General features: G+C 38.3%; 1 protein-coding gene across 1 annotated transcript in view; it reads left to right on the top strand.

The window, feature by feature from the left end:
- Window positions 1-4,243: 4,243 nt before the first annotated feature.
- The window catches only part of LOC104529859 (transcription factor SOX-5), a gene marked incomplete at its 3' end in the record, with an annotated part of 112,929 nt that continues 96,315 nt past the window's right edge, over window positions 4,244-20,857 (top strand). Inside the window, exon 1 of the mRNA XM_010174281.1 lies at window positions 4,244-4,474. Within this exon, the coding sequence (XP_010172583.1) occupies window positions 4,244-4,474 (231 nt within the window). The remainder of the gene's footprint in view (window positions 4,475-20,857) is intronic.

The following is a 20,857-nucleotide window of genomic DNA, read 5'->3' as shown; positions in this document are numbered from 1 at the left end:
ATTGTAAGATAAATTGCATCAAATATTTGTGGGATAAGAGTGAGTGAGAAGAGTGAGATTTAACTTCCCTGAAAAAACATTCTTGCTACCAGAAAAAGCATTTATTTAATGAAAATTTAACAAAAGGCATGTTTTTTTAACAGCAATTTCTGCATATTAAGAAGCCTTTACAAGAACAGAAAAAAGAGTGCCTTTACAAGAAATAGCCTTATTTTAATTTATCAGCAGAACTAAATCTTCAGTTCCATGCTAACCACTGATAAAAATCAAGTATGGGGATTTATTTCATAACTCCGATGTGTCTCTACAGTGGGCTAAGTGCTGCCTGCGTCCCACTGCGTCTGAACTTTGCAGATTTAAGTTGTCTAAAAAATTACTATTTAGCTATTTTTATTCAGTAGAAATTATTAACGACAGTTCAAAATGCAACTCTTCTTGCAAATCTTAAATTGCACAGATTTAATCTGCTTCTAGATTCAGAATCTGGTCCACCGTATTGCTGCTTTTCTGATACTACTATCTTGGGGTTTTGTTGGGTTTTTTTAATCCTATCCATAAGCTGATGTTTGAGAAAACTGATGTTTCCTCTCACATTGTAACCCTTCTTTCAGAGGGGTGCAATTGAAAACCCTTCTGAGTTTAAACTAGTTTGAGAAAAAGATCTTCAAGTCATGTAAGTTGCAAACTGCAGTGTTATTATTGAGGGGAGATCCAGGATGTTCACAGCCTTTTGTTAAGCTGGGATAATTCCAGTCCATCATTAGACCTAGATCTGTTTAAAAGGGCTCAGTTTCAGGTAATGTTGTTTCTCAAAATGTAGCCGTTTCCCTTTGCTTATTTTTTATAATGGGAACTCTACTTGCATCTCATCTGTGGAATCTGTTAAGACCTCGTATTAGCTCAGTAGGAAAATAAGGATGTATGAAAAGAAGAGAATTCAAGGGTAAGGGGTGTGGGAGCATTTCAAATGCAGAAAAGGGCCCAATAAAGTTGTAGAAATAATGAAAGACCATCTGTGAATAAATTGACCTTCTATGACGTCGTTTTCTGCTTGTGTACCTATCAGCAATTCGATCATTTGCTGCTACTGTCCTTTTAGAAGACATTTCCAAAAGTAGATATGGATTTTAATTTTTGTTTTTAAATCTTGCATTTTCTTGTGGAAATTTCCCAGAAGTTCATAAGGAGAAAGTAATTTCTGTGAAACTGTGATGTTTGTGTTTGATATTAAAGGGGATGATGAGATTTCTGAAAGGCCAGGTTATGCCTAACTCATCTTGGCTGTGGACAGACCTACCTGAAAACAAACGGCAATCATCACCTGAGCTGTATGACCCTTACCTAAGGTTGTGCAACCAGTTCTTTGAGTATCCTGGTCACTTGGAAGACTAATGCAGATTAACTTTGCCACCCTAGCTATTTTAGCAATTTCTTAGCCTTTTAGCATTATGATGAGCACATGCTTTGTAATTTAAACTGGATGTTATAAGAGCTGCGTCAGGAAGGAAAAAGTTCCTTCTTCCCTCTCTAGTATCTCTGTAGGGTTAGCCTGCAGTCCAACCCATAGGTTTTTGTTTTACACCAAAACCATAATAAATATGAGTTACTGCTAGTGCATGGAGGTGGCCACCTCTACTGCCTTCCTTTGCCTGTTTTCATAAATTCCCCGCAGAAAATGATATCATTCCTGTTGGGAACAGTGACAAGCAGAAGGCAATGATGATCTGCAGCACGCCAACTTAACACAGTAGAGGAAACCATGGATTCACTGATAAAGTTAGCAGAAGAGCTTTGCTTCAACATGATAGTCGAACTCCCTTCGTGAAGCAATGTGACAGAATCTGGGTTATTCTGGGTTAACAGCAGTAGGAGTTTTTAACACAACTTGGGTATGTAGTACATGATACAAATCATCAGTACAAAGGCAGGCGTCCTCTCTGTTGTATTGTTAAAGTGAATTGTTGTGGAGAGTTTTGTAGATGTTTTACAATATTTTCAGTCATTTTATGGAATATAAATGTCCTAAAGTATAGAAAATTGCCGTGGAATAATTGACTAATGATTTTGTGTTCCCCCCCCCCCCCCTCCCCTTTTTTTTTCTGGCCCGCTTTTTGTTTACCGAAATTGAAACAACTGCTTAATGCTGATTTTCAGAGAGATTTTGTAAAAACCCAGGCTTCTGTTAAGGCAGAGTTGAAATGAGTAACTAAAATGCTACACTCGGAATCAATAGCAAATGTATATCTTGGTGCGGTGCAACGCGGAATATGAATAATTCACATTAACTTCAGGAGGGAGTTGCATGGTTTCTGCAGGAGAAAAGCTTGAGATCTGTCACATCAAACATAGCTGTAAAATGCTGAATTCAGTGGGCTAGTAGAAAACTGCCAGTAAGACTGTCTGGTGATCTCTGTCTTTATACATATGCTTCACTGCAGACATGTAGGTGGGAAAGCCTAGAAGACAGAATTCAGGTAGGATGTATGAAGTGTTAGTCTGTTGGACTAAGTCAAACATTAATAGAAAATACAGATTGCTTCTCTATGTACAAGCAATAGGTGGTGTTCAGAACAGGCGATGTGCAGCTGAGTATAAGTTCTGATAGGGATTTTTTTTGTCTTGATGTTTTGTTTTTCTTTTTGGTTGGGTTTTTTTTTTTTGATTTTGCTTTTTTAAAAATATAATCTAACTTGGCTCAGGAGGCAAAGCTCAAAATGAGATCATTAGAAACAAAATAAGTCCTAACAAAGGGCTGTTTAAAGTCACTGTTTGTTTTCAGACCCAGTTGACTGCTGTTAAGAACCATTTTGTGCTCAATATGCCAAATCGTATGGACATGCTCCACCTCACAGCAGCCCCACACATGGTTCAAGAGGCTGCTGGGCTTTTGAAATGCGGTCCTTTAACTGTGAAGTGGAAAATCAAAATGGGGTAATTAGAATCTTAAATACTAGATTTTCGAGGAGGAGCAGTATTACTTCAGCCTGTCTTTTAAACTTTTACATACAACAGTCTTCATTTTCCTTTTTCACAACTTCCTATTTTCCATGAATTATTTCTTCTTCTTTCTTTCCTTTCTTCTTTTGACTAGGCCTATAGGTTTTCTTACTTCTCATTCCTTATTACATATGCCCCTGCTTAGCACGGCGACCCATTATGCCATCCATGCACATACCCTGATTTTCATGAACAATGTTGCTGTAATTAATCCCAGAAGTCATCTGCATTTTAATACTTCACTGGACCTCTCTATTTTGGAGACCAAGCTGGAAGAGTTCTGGGTTCAGATTGTCCTGTAAGATTTTCAGTAGTGCCTGGTTTGGGTGAAAATTGGATTTGCCATTGAGATAAGGATTCTTCCAGTATTTCTAAAAGTTGGAGATACGCACGTGTTTACCAGACAGTCTCAAAAAATTTGGAATGTGGGCCTGAATTTTAAGTTAAGACTTGGGTGTGATTTTTACAAGGTGTGCTCCATGTATCTTCCTCATGTATCCTTTTTTTTTTTTATACATATATAAATGTAAATTACATTACATGTATTTTGTCCTGATCTGGCTATAAGTAGGAAGTATAGGATATCTTGATAGCAAATCTTCACTCACTCAGTACAACCCTGAATTTGTGTTGTCAAAAAGCTTAGATTATTAATTTCCAAATATTTAATTGCTTAACTATCCCAGATCTGTGAACCTGGAAAGATTCTTGCGACATGACTATAACACTCTGTTGTTCACATGGGTAAAGCTTTAGAAACACAGATGTTTTGGCTTGCTAGCAAGTTATTTTATTTTATTTTACTTTCTTTTATTTTCTTATCAGTTATGGTTAAATACATGTGGATGATTATTCCTTAAAAGCTAAGTTGACAATAGCTTGTATTGGGAGACAGTCTTTCTTCTTACAGTCTCTTGCAAGTGCAAAACCAGATGGGTATTTTTTTTAAAGGAATTGCATTTCATTATACAGTCGTCTTAGGTGAATTTTCATGTTTAAGAAGCCAGAATAGAAAAGAGTGCTATATTAGTGTATTATTCTCACAACAAACAAGCCACTGTTCTGTTGCTACCTGCTTGGTCATTGTTCCCAATTGTGTATGCTTTGCAGTGGTATTTGGATGGTTTCCTGCTCTCTGCCAGCACAAAAAAGGCATTTCTGTTACAATGGCCCCTAACCACACAATGACGGCATTAAGGATTTATTTGGAGGTTTCATTATTTTCTCCTCTTTTGTTCCTTCCAGGATGTCTTCCAAGCGACCAGCCTCTCCGTATGGGGAAGCAGATGGAGAGGTAGCCATGGTGACAAGCAGACAGAAAGTGGGAGAAGAGGAGAGTGACGGGCTCCCAGCCTTTCACCTTCCCTTGCATGTGAGTTTTCCCAACAAGCCTCACTCTGAGGAATTTCAGCCAGTTTCTCTGCTGACGCAAGAGAACTGTGGCCATAGGACTCCCACTTCTCAGCACAACACAATGGTAGGTTTGCTAATGGTCTATTGTGCTTACATCCATTCTTTGAATTCTGCTTCTACAGTAGTTTGGCATCCAGATCTGTACTTTATGGAGTATACAATGCACAGTTACACGTACAGAACATGCTACAATAATGTGAAAGCTTTGACCTAGCTGGACTGCCTTTACCCTCCGCTAGAAATGCTAAATCACTTGCAGCGCAGACTCCGCTTTTCCTCACCTTTGCCTGCTGGCATTTAGGGTGCTAAATTTTTTTTAGCTACAGTGATGTGAATTTGAAGTGTATGTGTTCAGCAAACAGTAAATGGTTTTGGGACACTGTAAGTGAGAGTCATGTTGGACATGGTGTCTGAAATATCACCCCAATGCTAAGTTTGTGAAATAGTAAGGCACGGAAGTCTGTATAAAGAGTAAAAAAAAAAAAAAAAGAAGAAAAAAAAAAGGAACTTTGGGTTTTGCTGCTTTTAAAAATTCACATCTGATGTGTATTTCATGTGCCACAGATATCTACAAGAAAATTTTGCTGAATTAAATCAGCATCCTGCTCTTTCACTTGTGAATTCCCACCTTTTTGTGCACTTTACAAATGACACTGGGTACTTAATTCATTACATTGAGCAGCCCACTGGAAGCCCAGAACTGGCTTTATCTAGAAGCAGACAAACAAAAAGAACAAAAAGCAATGCTGTGTTTCTCACTAGTGTCACTATCGTAACGTGACGTGTTTGAGTCCTTCATGCAGAGTACTGTGATACATTTTTTATTTTTTTTTATAAAGTTTGAAAGGTGCAGGGAAAGGCATTGAAACCCCAGGACTGAGGCACCTCTACAGAGCCGTGTATTGTGAGCACGCTTACACAGCTTTAGCCTGTTTCTGAATTGACTGTAACTTTTCTGTTAGTCCCTCACTTTGACAAGGGCGCTGACAATTTCACTTTTAAGTGAAGATAAAGAATGGACCTGCATATTTGAAGGCTTTTAAAAAGGCATTGCAAAACAGGTGATAGTGTTCTTCTCTTAAAAGCCTGCAGCATTAGTGGTATTTAAGCCCTTACAGCTCATTACACATATGTAACAAGCCCAAAGTAAAAGGCCTTAGGGATTATTATTTCTCATAAGACCATGCCACTAGGTATTCACTGAAGCTGTTCTAGACAAAACTCACTGATCGGCCTTAGGGATTATTATTTCTCATAAGACCAAGTCACTAGGTATTCACTGAAGCTGTTCTCCTAGACAAAACTCACTAATACCCATCCATTTTTCCTCCTTTTTGGTCTAATGCTTAAGTTCAGACAGTGGTTTGGAATATTTAGTTTTACTGTGTGTTATTGCAACTTTAAATGAAGAAAGAACGTCATTGGAAAAATTACTTGTGAGCAGATATATAATTATCTTTTTCTAGCTTGTTTACTTCTCATCCTTTATCATATGTTTTATGGAGATTTAATTCATTAATATATAGTTCCAGCCAATGGGATGTTAGGGTATGCAACTGGTGTATGAGCTTTGCTGTAATATGGCCTGTTTTAAGAGGGTGTATGGAAGATAAGGGTTTGTTCCTGACAACATTTAAGTCAATAGATAAACTTGTGAACACACCAGCAGTGTACAGTCAGGCCCTAATGAAATAAAAACTCATTGTCTTCTAAGGAGCCCAGCAGGAGTATTTTAACTACACCTCACTGAAACACTTAACTGCTCTTTAACTGATTTTAACTAACTTCCTCATTCATTTATAGTTTTTAAGACCAAGAAGTTTAGCTGATCATCTAGTGTGACTTCCTGCTATGAAGGCCCTATTTAATGTGATGTCAAAACAGTGTGTTCTATCTCTTTATAATAGAAGATACTGGATTATTGCATGTTTTCGACAGTTTGGCTGTAGCAGTGAGATGCTGTAGACTTATCTGAAGCATGTTTGGGGGCTTGTAGGGAGTGGTTTTGTCCTCATATGTATTAAAGGAAATTCCCAGTTTGTATGAATGTGACATTTTGGTAATATTTCTCTTTTAGTGAGGAGTGTCTTGTAAAAATCATCATCTAGGTAGGTCAGAAAGGATGTAGTCTATGTGTCTCCAGAAAGAAGGAAGTGCTCAGTATAAATGAGTAAAATATACATAATTGCTCCCTCTGCTGTTATGGTATGTAGTTATAAGAAGGAGGTAACTTGAACCTAGTGCTTGGATAACTTTGAGATGACTTCCATTTGGGTGATTAGCAGTTATGAAAGTCATTTGCAAAGGGTATTCACTTTGCTAGTATTGCAGAGGTCATTTTTATACTGTTTGAATTGACATTCTGTGCTATTTGGTAGTCTCTTGGAAGCAAATCCAGGTGTATGCACATGTGCACGCGCCGCCACACAGTGCGGTCCAATACACTTTTATTGATAAAGCTCCAGCAGTGTGCTTCACACTTCTTAATAACTTGTCAGCTGTACTACTACACCTGCTCACTGAGTCTGCAAGCGGCTCTGGAGTTCTTGTTTTGCAGCCACATGCTGTCCTTAGCAGGGTACACCTTTGCAGACCTCTCCAATGTCCAATAAGCCAGGATCAGACATACAGCCAGTCTGAAATCATGCAGCGCATCACTCTGCTGCACCCTTCTAAACCATACTGCTTTGCGTGTGGTTGTTTACCAAGACTCTTCTCCAAAGGGATTTTTAGACAGATGTGATGTAGATCGAGAGAGATCTTTGTGTTAGCTACATGTCCAACACCCATTTGGCTTAGGGAACATCAGCAGAAGACAACTGCAGCCAAGGGATCTGGAAAAGGTATGGAATTACACAGCTTTGTCTCATCAGTAGGTTGCATAGCTGAATTCCTCTTGTCACCACAGCCATCCCTGCCTCCTCGTGTTCTGCCTCTCACCACTGGGTCATGAAGAAACAGTTAGGAAAACAATTTCAGCCTTGAGAATCAATTTATTGGCCTCACTTTTCTAGCTGCTAATTGACCCTCTTGTTTCATAAGTTACTTCCAGCTGGGCTTCTCTTTACAAGTCCTGCCAGCTGGGACATCTTAAGCCTTAAGGTAAAGGGTTGATTGCACCAGAGTGGTAAGTCAACAGTTTACCAAACTTAGACTTTTGAAAATTTACCCTGTTGCATTTTATTTACCAAGTGGTATCAACTGACAACTTAGAGACACAACTCAGAATGCTGGGTAAATTTTTATAAAAGGAGGGCAAAATCCCTAGTAAGAAGTCTCCAAACCTAACCAAAATTGGCAAAAAGGAGCAAAACCCATCTTCCCATCAAAATGAACAGGGTGTTTCTGAGGGTGCTGGAACTGCTTTTTACTGTGAGGGTGACTGAGCACAGGAACAGGTTGCCCAGGGAGGTTGTGGAGTCTCCTTCCTTGGAGATATTTAAAAGCTGTCTGGACACAGTCCTGGGCAATGGGCTCTAGGTGACTCTGCTTGAACAGGGGACTTGGACCAGATGACCTCCAGAGGTCCCTTCCAACCTCAATTATTCTGTGGTTCTGTGAAAAGCAAGGACAACTCTATCCTTTCTCTTCCTCTTGATAGCAGAAACTAGATACTTATTGTAAGGAGGAAAGCTTTTTCACTGATCAGAAACAATAGTTTATCAGACTTAAACCAAAGGCTCAGTAGAAAATGCAAATCATTTGACCTAGAATATATCTGAGAGTCCCCTTAGGACATTCATAGCAGGCCAGAAACTTAGCGGGGAAACACTTGAGGATCATAGTATCAGTCAATACCTCTTTTGAAGAAACCTATTAAGGCTGCAGTATTTGGATAGCACAGAGAGTTGTTAGTGCTTCTGCATTACAAGGGTTTATTTTATTTATTTCTATTTGTCTGCCTTACCATGTTGCTTTTGCCACCTCTCAAAACTTCTGATCTCACTAGTGGTATCTGTGTGCTGATTTCTGAAAATAAGAGATAACAAGTCTAAAAGTACTGATTAAAGTATACCATGGGAGTGGTGCACTATGGTCAAATTCAACCATTCTTCTTAACTATAGAATATCAATCAATGCTGGACGAGATTTTTTTATTATTATGGTTATTTTAAAAAAAGGAAGTTCTGACCAAAAGTTCAACCTGGTAAGGTGTAATTTTGATGCTATTCATTTTTTCTAAACTGTATGACTGAACTGCTAGTTCACATTTGTCCTGCACTTTCAGTGGGATTTAGAATTCATTTTCAGCAGTGCTTATAGGAAATATTACAGTACTCTGTTAAGTAGCTTTATTGCTTAATGCTAAAAAGTGTTGCATTTCTGTGGTGAATGAAGTTACTCTTGTGTAACTTGGGAATAATACTAAGAAATTTTGGTCATATTAAGAATAACAGTACTACTGGTTAAAGAGCTTACTGACACATCACTTCATGCTTTTCCTCCACTAGTCCAAAATAAAAGGTTGTTTAATGCTGTATTTGAATCCTCTTATCACATACCTGGCCTGCCTTCACCAGCTGTTGGTCTGGGGTCGTCAGCACATGAACAGCATTGGATCAGAACAACATGCGGCTAGAGCACTTAGCTGCTATTCATAAGTTGCAAAGAGAATGGAAATCTGAATGCCTATAGCTTTTTAAAAAGTCAAATAGGACTCTAATTATACTGAGCTAAAGAATTCCTATTAAAAAAAAAAAACAACCAAACCCAACACAGTGGTTTTAGAGAAATTTTAATTTCCAGTGTACCTTTGTGCATCAAGCTTAGGATAAGTTATTGTGATGGTACAATGCACAGTGTTGTGAACACCAGTGCTGTTATTGTGCCAGCTCTAATAATGAGAATTTCATTGTTTGGGGAGAGCAGTTTCCTACACTCTAGACAAAAGTGTAATTACTTTTGAACGATGTGGAATGTGCTCAGTTTAATAGCACGGAGAATAGATTCACAAAGATTCAGATAAAGCTAGCTTGGAAGCCATATGTGCAATGTGGCAGTATGAAATTGTTAGCAGGCACTGTAATTACAACACACACACACACAAAATAAAAAAAATCTCACAGTTTAAACGATAAACTGTTGTTTTTGTAAGATAGACAGGCTTATCTGAACAAGACTAGTTCAATTAAAACAAAGCAGAAATGGTGGTAAGTTTGCATTTGTCTTTTTTAATGTTCTTTCCTTCCTCTCTTAATGGTAAATTGATATTTATAAGATGATGAAATTGTATTGTTACAAACATTGCATTATAAATGTCATCACAAAAGTAGCACATGAAAGCAGTTTCCACAGTTATAATTTCAGGCTTGTATCAGAGTTTGCACTTTTAAATCTTTACACTTGCACCGTTTCAGAGAATGACTCTCTGGGTTATTAGGAAAGGGAATAAATCAAGAAGAATCAGCCAGCACCCATCAAACAGCTGTAGAAGTTGCCTTCTGCATCGTTTAGTCCAGCCCCTAGAAAACTCTCTGCAGTCCTTGAGAACCAGTCATGGTAGAGCCAGAAAAAGCTTTGATGCCTCTTTTATCTGCTTGATAAAATATTTTCAATTTAAACTGTTACAACCTGCCTCTATTTATTTTTGTGATCTGTATTCTCCTGGCTCTCAAGTCCTGTCCCATCTACACATATAAGTCATGCTTATAGTATTTAGCAATTACTTGCAAACTACGTGTTGTGCAGGTCTTATGTAGGGTCAGGTAAACAAAAAAACCCCAACATTTTCATTCTTCAGGTGAGACAGGGATCAAAACCATAGTGGAGTTGAGGAACAGTGTGTTAGTTTATGGAAGTCCCCTTGGTTTATTCCATCACTCTCTTAATACAATGAGTTTTGCCCACTTGTGGCCATGGAGAACCAGAGTAGATCAATCATTCCAGCTGAAGTCCATGGGCAGAAAGACTGGCTGAAGTCTGAGATGACCTGTAGGTTGGTTAGGGGACAATAAATAAGTAATAAAGTAGGAAAACTTTTCTTTTTATTTTTTATTTTTTTAACCAAGCAGGAGGGTTAGAACTGTATTTAAAACAACAGATTAACAAATCAAGACCAAACTTAGCATCTATAAATTGCCTGGAATACAGGGTGCAGATGACTGCAGTTTTTAAAGGCCATGAAGAGAAGTGGCAACAGCAGTTGTTTGTTTTTGCTGAAGATCATCTTACTGTGAAGCAGTCACGTTTTTAATGGATTCATTTGAATGCAGTTAAGCAGAAAATAATCAACAGAAAAGTAAACACCTTTGTTTTATAGAAGTGCTGGGAACTGTATGTATCCATTGTTTGTAAGTGATTATATGCCTAGGAATCAATTCATTGACTTCATACTGGAAAAAGATCTTCATTTAAGCTTCTTGCATAAATACTACTAAAATCTAATTGAAGTGAATAGCTGAAAAATTCCACAGGAGAAAAGATAGGTAAAACCATAAAACCCACAGTCAGTAGGAATATTTGAACCAGATGGTCTCTCTTACGATGACGAGAAAAGAACTATTAGTGCACTGTTGAAAAAATATGTAAGCCTTAAAAGAAAAAAAACTCAGTCATCTTTCTAAGCAATCTGCTTGAGACTTCCACAGTGGACACAGTGGTTTAATTCCAAATTAATGTCTCAATCCAGGCTGCCTTTAGTAAGTAGCTCAGTTTGGGATTACACACACTTACTGAGACCTGCTAAGTAATTTCACTGAGGATTACACATTTTTACTGGAAATAGTGCATTGGCATCAACTCTGCCAGGTCAACCTGGTGGTATGTGCAACTTTCATGGCTTGGAAGCGCAGCAGCATGCCCGCAGCAGTACGTTGCAGCCAGTACCCAGAGGACTGGGATGATGATGGTCTTCCAGAGGGAGGTAGGAGATACCACAGATTCGGAACAAAATTTTGAAGCTACCAGTTTGAGGACCACTGATGAAGATTGGTGGGTATGGAGAAAGCCCCAGCAGGACTGCATGATTGGTTTATAGCAATAATGTAAAGTAGTCATTTGTGTGTTCCTGCTCCTTGGTGTAGCTTTTGCTTTCAACAGTCAGTCCCTAGGTGTGACATAACATGGGTAGGATCTATGGTATATCCGTCCTACTGGAACTTAAGCAGTAGCTGTGGACTTCATATAGTTTCTCAAGTTCAGGTCCATCACCTGTGGCACTCTGCCCAATTTTTTTCTGAAATGCTACCTTTTCTTTGGTGATAGTGAATCCTTATGGTATTGTAGCGAGGCAGAAACTCTGCTGCCAATTAAACACCTAGTTCTCCACGGTTCTGGAAAGAGAAGGCAACAGAAATGTAGTTAAATTTTCATGCTTTTCCTTTCAAACAATGAGGCTATCTCTCTTGGCCAAGCTTCTGCACGGTTAAGAAGTTTGTGGCCTTGGGCTGGCAGTGTAACTACTATCAGAATAGAGAGCAGCGTACCAGACTTTCATACTCTTATCTGACACATGCCTCAAGGCAAGGCATGTGGGAATCTGTGTTGATTATATTTTACCCCCTATGTAGTGCAAACTTCTGCTTTTGCACACCAGCTTGACTCATTTTTGCTTCAGTAGTTGCCTATTCATTTTAGAACTTCCAGAATGGTTTCTCCACTGTTGGCTCCATACACTTTTCATGTCCACCTTACTTCCTCTGAGCAGCTGGTGTGGCTTTCTCCCTTTCTTTTCACTACAGGTGAGAAAGCCTTTTTCTCTATTTCCAGCTTTATAAGAACAATATTGCTCTATCACTTTCTGTCTTCTTGCAGTTGTCCTCTGATGACCTTTTTCTGCCTTGCTTATTTTCTTCCTCTGCTTGTAGTCATATTTAACTTAAGTAATTTTTATTATTTAATCCATTCTAAAGTCTTTTAGTAAATAGCTCATATGAAGACATTGTACAGTAAAAGAAAGTACTACATTATTGACTTGGACAGAATGTCAATAAACTAGAGGATGGTTGGTTTTTTTTATATGCAGCTCTACTTTCAGAAGAGATATACCAAAACTGAAGTGCATTGTGATGTATTGGTCATGGTTTCTTGAATTTCAGGGTTGCAAGGAATCTCTGTGATTATCAGTTCTGACTCCTAGAAGTGCCAGAACCTCCTGCTACACTCGATACTCACAGTCATGTTTTACAGGCTCTTCTCTCACTATCAAATATTTGTGTCTGTAGTTAGGATGTTACCCATTGCAGTGACAATTTGAAGCGTTTCTTTCTTTTCTGTCCTTTTAATGGCTGCGTGAAATGCTCAGTCATGTTTTTTTGCCTTGTCCCTTTAAGTACGTTTTCCCAGGTGATACAAATTCAAGTTGAATTAGGCTGTGCCAAGGCCAGCTTTCTTCCTCTAATTTTTCTTACCACTGCTAATGCTTTTTACAGATTCACCAAAAGTAATGATGATTGGAGTGGTAATGAAAATGTGGCTTCAGGCAGTTGCTAGCATTTAAAGTGTCATGTCATCCAGTCATGTTTTTTTTTTTTTCTTTCATAGAGCTAACTACTTCCTCTTGTCTTGAGTATATCAGTAAAATATGACCACCTTCTCCACTGAAATAAAGGGGTTTATTAATTTTCTGTAGAGATTCATGGCTGGAAAAGGACATGTAGTAAAACAGAGTACAGATCTCTGTGTTTGCTTAAGTGTGGGCATCTAACATGGGTGGGTTAACTCCTAAAGCATGTGTAGAAATCTCCCTATGGAAGCAAACTGACATAATGCAGTGTTTCTGAACCGACCAATATTCCAAAGTGCTTCAAAACAATTAAACGGAGTAAACAAACTTTCTTAAATAAAAAGAGTCCTTTATGTCTAGAGTAGCAAGCTTGTCTGAATAGCTTGGCCAACCTAATTTCCAAATTCTCTTTCATAGAATCATAGAATGGTTTGGGTTGGAAGGGGCCTTAAAGCTCATCTAGTTCCAACCCCCCTGCCATCAGCAGGGACACCTTCTACTAGACCAGGTTGCTCAAATCCTCATCCAGCCTGGCCTTCAACACTTCCAGGGAGGGGGCATCCACAACTTCCTTGGGCAACCTTTAACTTTAACACTGTTAAGTTTTTTGTTTCTTTTTCCGGCTTAGGTACAGTTGTGTGACCAGATCAGGCATTTTTGCTCTTTGCAAAGGAGAAGCAGACTTGATGAATTTAGCATCACTAGATAAACCAATGGACGTAACTGAGGGGAGTTTGTGCCTGGTTTAACTAAGGATAATTTTTGCCAGAGCAGTGAAACAAGATGGTCATTATGCATCGAAATAGTCTGCTTCAGCATCCTTTTTTTTATGCTTTTAAAACTGAATCTACCCCAAGGAAGAAAAGGGCTATAAAGATTAACTTTTTGTAGTTCGTGCAAGCAACAGGCAAATTATATAGATTGTCTGAAACATAGACCAATAAAATCTAACGTCAGACTGTTATTGTCTTTATTTATATTTTACCCAGAGCATGATTTATTTTTATAGAGATGGAAAAAAGAAACATTCCTGCCCCAGAATGCTTAGCTTATGACCCTGTTCCTGCAAAATAATCTGGTTGATTGGAACCTAATGCTGATGGTAGCAAGAGGGAGGGAAGGGAGAGGTCACCGACTGTAACTCCTTCTGCACATAGCTTTTTGTAGGATTGGAGTTTGATGACACACAATAAGAAATATTATAGCAAAAGGTAAAATCCTTCTGACATCTCGAGTCTGAATTACTGCAGTAGATTGTATGTGTGTCTATACAATAAGTCATGTCAGAAGTGGAACCTTGCATAGCTTATTAATATTGCTAGCCAGAAATAATAATACAAAATATCCGTGCTTCAGACCTTCCTCTGTGTTGATTTTCCAATTTAATTTAGAGTGTATTTTCATCTCTGAAACTGTAAGTGAAACATCCCTCTTTCTCATTCTTTCCATTTTAAACTGCTGCAGTTGTAATCAGGGGAGTTGCTCAGGTTTGGATCCATCTGTGTTCAAAGGTAGTGGCATTTGCTGAGGTCTAGCTGCCTAAGATCTGTTGGTCTCCAGAAACCAGCCATATAGAATGCAGAGCTTACTGGATTTAGGACTCTGTAGGAAAGAGTTAATTTCTTGTATAATTTTTGGTTAAATCTGTGGGTTTTTTATGGTATATGACAGCAGCCTCAATAGGAAATTTCTATTGATTTATAGGTCTTTTGGCACAGTAAGAGAACTTCTTGGGTTTCTCTCCTATAGGAAGGAAGTTAGCATAAATGTTGTCACTAACACACAATACAATGTCATGTCAATCACAATGTCACTTTTGGGGTGAGAATTCAAGGGTGACGACTGATCAGACTAAATGTTTACAACGTGTATGTCTGGAGGTAAGCTAGTAACTTTAGGTTTAACTTTATGGTTAATGGAAGTAAATAGGGAATAACAGAGCGTGATTAATTTTGTCCTAACATAGCTTCTAAGTAGGTCAGAGAAATCACACCCTAAAAGGGCCTATTTTTCTTCACAGGTTACAACTAGAGCTTAGGGTGATAAGCTCAGCTGTTGAGCCCTATAGTTTAGAAACCTGTAGTTATAGATAACTTCAACCAAAAAAAGCCATGAGAGAGAGGTAATTGCCTGACCAGAGAATTTGCTTTTTTGTAAATAAGTATTTGCTATATAGTGCTTAACTCTGTTGGGAATAGCAAGCATTCTGCAGCTCAGAGCTCAAAACACTCAACTCACTTGAGTTTGTGTCCTGCATCTGGCTGAGTCCATGGAATATTCTTTACTTTTATAAATACAAAATCTGCACATACTGCTTTGCTTTTATTCTTAAATTTATGTTGTCTTGACATGGTAATGCACGTAGAGTGTGAGGGAGAGCAGACTCATCATTCGCGACATTTACATGTATAAGACTTGTTTAAATGCTTTTTAAACCAATTTTGATAAATTCTATTGGAAAACAGTTTTCAGAATTTTATATATCTACAAGCAGAACTGAAAATAGTGTGATTCAATTCTGCAAAGAATGCATCTGTGGTAGATGATGTACTTTTCCTGTTTGCTTGTGGCCAGTGTAAACTTAGCTTTTGGGCAGAGACCATAGTTTCAGTTTTGAAGTTGTCAACATGAGTATTGGGTAATATGTTGACACAGGGCCACACTGAATTCCCTAGTTTTCCATGTGGATAAACTAATTTGACTGAAATCTTACTTTTATATTTAGGGCCTGTATCTTTATTTTGCTCTGTAAAATACCTCAAACAGTTGTTGGACTCCATACTTGTAATTTTATAAGTATTAACAAAAATGGCAAGTTTTCAGTTTACTGGATGAAATTAGACTGTATTCCCAGCTTCCTAATTGTTGATTTATCATTGGCTGTTCACTTCTCTTGACTGTACTTTAATTTATAAGCTAGTACAATGGAAATTATAATTCTTCATCCATGATGGTCTATGGTCTATTAGTGTTTCCAGACTCATGGAGATTCTCGAATGCCATACAGTGAGATTGGGATTCAATTCACCAAAGTTTAGGCACATAAAAATTAGGTGTCTGGGCTCTCTTCACAGTTTATGAAAAAGATAATCACTCTTCTAGAACAACTTTTCCAAACTTAAAATAAGCATCTAAGACAAGAAAGATGAATTACCCTTTAAAAGTGCTTGTCTATTGACTATAGAGGGAGCCTTGATGACTAGTTTAGACTAGATGTCTAATTTGGGGCTAAAATTAGGTGAGAGTAATCCCATTCACAGTACGCAGTGGAGTGAAAGAAATAACACACGTTACTGTATAAATATTCTTTCATATTTTTGTAGAAGTAACCATGCTCAAGTTCATCTCTTTTTTTTTTTTGGGGGGGGGGGGGGGCAGGGTGTATGTAAATATTCTAGCAAACTTCTTTTTTAACCAGCAGTGATGGTATTTAGTGGGGTTTTAAGAATTGGATATTCCCTAAAAGCAAACCTTTTGTTGTCTATCTAGCCAGCAATGTTAAGTTCAAATAATAAATTTAACATTTGCATGTACAGTTTGAAATGTGTTGGTTAGCAACATGAATCGGAGAATAGAAGCAATCCAACATGCCTTTGAAAGGCTATTTTGAGAAGATTCTCTCAATATTGAAAAATTGCATTGATTCCAGTGGTTTTTCCCCATTTTAAATTTAGGGAATGACTTCTCAAGTACTATTAGAAACTTATATGCTTAAGGAAGCATTTATAATTTTTACTATCACCTGCAACGAATGTCAAATTTTATTACTAAATTTAATTCACTAAAGAGGACACAGTGTGTGTAACCTGTTGTGTCTGAAGGATTTGATTTAGCCTTGCTCGGTCATTTTTATAGTGATACTGACAAGTCCAAATGATGTGCATAGGCTTAGCAAATAGACCTTAGCAATGTATTAGTTAAGAAACTGTGGTTAAGTTCCATTATTATTCTGTAGAAACCTGTATTCTGTGCTTGTTTTAATTCTATTTATGTCCTCATCTATGTTTAATCCAGAAAGCGGGTATATATACATGTGCGCAGTTTCACATTTTGGCACCGTATTTGGTATATTGTGTGATGTGACTCGTATCGTGCCTGCAGGCCATAGGAAAACGACACAAATTAAATGTGAAATAGAAGACATAATTTAAAACTTGCATGTTCTAGAGATGCAGTATGGCATACGAGAGTTGCAACATATTGCAAATAATTCACCCTATTTCCCCAACAAGAGGAGCATGTTTTCAGCTGTGCAGGCTGCTGGAGACATAGGCAGCTTTCTTAGCTGTTTGCTCAAAATAGATGTCACTGTATTTTTATTCGAGGCAGTACCAGGACCACTGCTACACATACTCTGTCTTCTTTTTGTTCCTGTCTAACTACACAGGTCAGTGTTCTCCTCTGCCCTCTCCTCTGATTCTGTAATTACATTTATTTTACATAGATATGAGAGTTCCCTTTTCCCTTTTACATATGTTGTTTTGCTTCATGCTGAGAAAACTCCACAGCCTGACAGGGCGCTTCCCCCCCCTTTTTTTTTTTAAGCACTCCAAATTCTATCCAGCTTTAAACTCTTATGTTTATAACCCTGAATATCTCTAAAATGTCTTTACCTAAAACACTTTATGGTTTTATTACCAGGTTTATGCCAGTAATAATATTCACATCAGCTTTCTTAGGGATAATCTTTAAGCAGAACCTAGCAAGAAAGGCTTTGAAAACTATCATTCCCAGGAACGCAAATCTCAGAACATGAAACATCGGTTTAATCGCCCTCTCTGACAACTTAACACGACAGATTGAAAAATACAAGCCGATATGGAAGTGGGATCAATGGATTATCAAAGTCCTAAACATCTTCTCTTGAAGGGGGGGGGATAGGGGGGGAGCTTTGGGGTCCATTGGCATGCGTAAGACATGAAGTTTGCATAGCTTACCGCAGATCCGATGCTGACTGACTGGCAGGGAAGTTGAGAGGGAGAAAGAGAGATTTACATGAGGGAACTCAGGGGGCTTTGTCACGGCAATTGTATAAAGTGATATACAGTGCAAATCGACTCGAGCATGTCCCTGGATAGCAGGCGGTTTACAGCCTCTTCGAGCAGAGATTACTGCTTTATCTTGTCATACTAAATTAACGTGGCAGCACACTGTTAAACAGTGGTGACCTCTTCATCTGTGGAAATTGCTGCCTAGAGGAGAGATGGTATTTAAGACTCTCTTCCTCTCTCTCTCTCTCTCTCTCTCTTTCTCTCTCCCCACTCCCCACTTTCTCTCCCTCTCCCCCTCCCTCCTTCTCTCTATCTTGTCTTTTTTTTTTTTCCCTGTAGAGCCCTGAGGCATTTTTGGGTTAGGTTGTAACATTAAAGACAAAAAGAAAGAAAGAAGGGGGGGAAGGAAGAGGCTTTTAACATCAAGGTGACAACAGCTATGTGTTAATTGGGCCTTTGTTGTTTGATTAATAGCCACTTTGGTGTAGAATATTAAGACAGTTGTTTGGACAACTTTCTAAAAATGACATGTCCTTTCAGTAAACTGGGATTAAGCAATGTTCTCTGGTCTGCACATTTTAACTCCTTATTGTTATTGCATTTAGTCCTAAAGCTTACTGTTATTTAGGACTGAATATGCTGTCCGGCTCTTCTGGCACCGTCCTCAGCTGGCATACGTTGACATAGCTCTCTCCAGTGGCACTCCACTGCTCTCATGCTGGAATTACTGAGGGTCAAGGTGATGAAGATACCTCTGAAATGATGTTGGGCTTTTGTGTTAAGACTGTACCGAGGATTTTTAGAATTAAATAATGCTCCTAGAAATACAGCTAAGCAGGAAAAGGGCTGGAGCTATTTCATTGGGCTTTCAGTGTGATATAGAAGAACAGGAAAAACAAACCTCACGTTCCCATCTTTTTCAGTAAACTGAGGCGATGAAGGAGAGAATGACATCTCTTCCTTAGACCAGGTTTTCTGTTCCTGATTTTTCTGTCTGCTGTGCAGTGATTCATTGTGGGTCCAGTCCAAAGCTCTTTGAAGTCAATGTGAAGACTGCATTGTCTTTAATAGACTTTGGATAGAGGCCCACATGACCTTAGGCAAATTATTGCAAATCAGTGTTATAAAGTGCTTTGAAATTTGCAAGCATACGTGTCCAAAGTACTAATTTTTGCTGTACTTCTTGTAAGCAGTTGGGAGACCAGGTGAAGTCAGGTTGGCCAGGCTAGTGTTGGAGATAGCCATATGTGGTGAAAATGGTAATATTATGGCTGCATGTTTGGGTAAAGGAGTCCTTCCTTACCGCTTCCTTTGCTGAAGGATTTAGTGTTTAGCAGGTTCTGCTCCTGTGTTGTTGAGGTTACCAGTTGACAAGAGAAAATGTTTTTACTTCAAAAACTCAGCAGTGACTCTGGGATGCTGTAGGACTTTCACTACTGCAGTCATATGAAGAAGGTTATGGAAATTTAATGATCTGAGATGGAAGAGGACTTTAAGATCGTCTAGCTTGTATTTTTCCTTGCTATAGACAATTGTTCCTTACTGTGAATTTCTTGAGCTGCCACCTACACAGACGCATGCAAAATTCTGTGCATTTTGTATTGTACATTTTGTATGTAACATTTTCAGAGGCAAGCTTTTATTCTCCGCTCTGAGAAGCTAGCAAAGCTTATTTTTGCAGCAGAATATTTGCCATTTGAGATGCAAAGTATCTGTGAACACTGATGTTATGTATCTGTGAACAATGATGTTATCATTGTTTTCTTTGGATGAATTTTGAAGGCCTTTGAGCTAAGCATGTATACGAGAGATATGGAAAGGACTGACTTCCTGATTTATTATTTTTAGAAATCAATGCATTTGATAATTTATGTACAACATACAGAGGCCAAGTAAGTGGCTCATGAATCGATCAGCAGCCAGCAAAAATGAAAGCTAATGAGCTCATTTCAATAGCAAGTTGCTCATTAGTAGGTAGGCTCACTGATCTTTCAGGTTTTCCAGTTCAAAGTCACATGGTCTTTCCATGTTTTTGGAAGTAGTTTCCTTGAAAAGAAAAAAAAAACCAAACAAACCAAAAACAGAAAAAGAAATTGTGGCAAGGTTTTAAGCATTTTGTCATTGCTTTGACTATACATTTACAGTAAATGCTTGATATTGGGCTAGAGGGACAGCCAACTAATGGTCTGCAGGGCTAAGTGTATGCCCATCGCTATAGTCCCAACAACTTTCAGCATCTGAAATTGAATTTACTAGTGAATTTACAAGATATATGGGAAGAGGAGCATGGAGACCTCTTCTCTGCTTCTACATGGAAATCGATGCATTCCCAGAACAGCACTTTTCCCACCACAGCATTTTCAGCCCAGGTTTTCTCCAGCTCAACAGTCAGATGTAGGATGCTAGAAACTGCATCTCTGTGCAGTGTTAGGCAGTATGTGTTTGCCCCTGTTCACCACGACCCATCCTGGTTTGGATAACACCAGGCCTATGTCCTCCTCTCTCCTGGTAATCATTATTTGATGACTTGTTTGAAATGCTTTGGTGATTCCAGTGAGATTTTTGTAGGTTATACACAAAAACTAGCTTGTTTGACCTGGTTGTTATCCTTCTTGGTAGAGATACTAAGAGTTGAAGAAACATGGGAATTAACCTCCCTCTAGGAAGTACTCTAGATGGGCAGTACTAAGAATTATTGCAGATTTTATGTGCTAGGCTTAATAAACCTGCCTGAGAGCAGGGAACTGTTCTTAGCTGTGCATTAATAGAATACATTGGTGTCCAGCACTACCATTGATCTTTCTTTTAGTAAAGAAGGAAATTCATTATTAATCTTTTTTGAAAAGCAAACCCACTACTTTAATTACCAAACCTTTGATACAAAATTCTTGATCCTTATGTTATTTGTATCTGTAAGTATATATGTAAAAATATGTAGGTGTGTATATATACAAACACACATACTTCAACTGTCTCCTATAGACATAAGAAATATATTGCTCCTCATCAGACT

The sequence above is a fragment of the Antrostomus carolinensis genome, unplaced genomic scaffold (genome assembly GCF_000700745.2).
Source record: "Antrostomus carolinensis isolate BGI_N321 unplaced genomic scaffold, ASM70074v2 scaffold1178, whole genome shotgun sequence".
NCBI lineage: Eukaryota > Metazoa > Chordata > Aves > Caprimulgiformes > Caprimulgidae > Antrostomus > Antrostomus carolinensis.
Note: the sequence above shows the minus strand (reverse complement) of the source record. Positions and strands in the feature narration are given on the sequence as shown.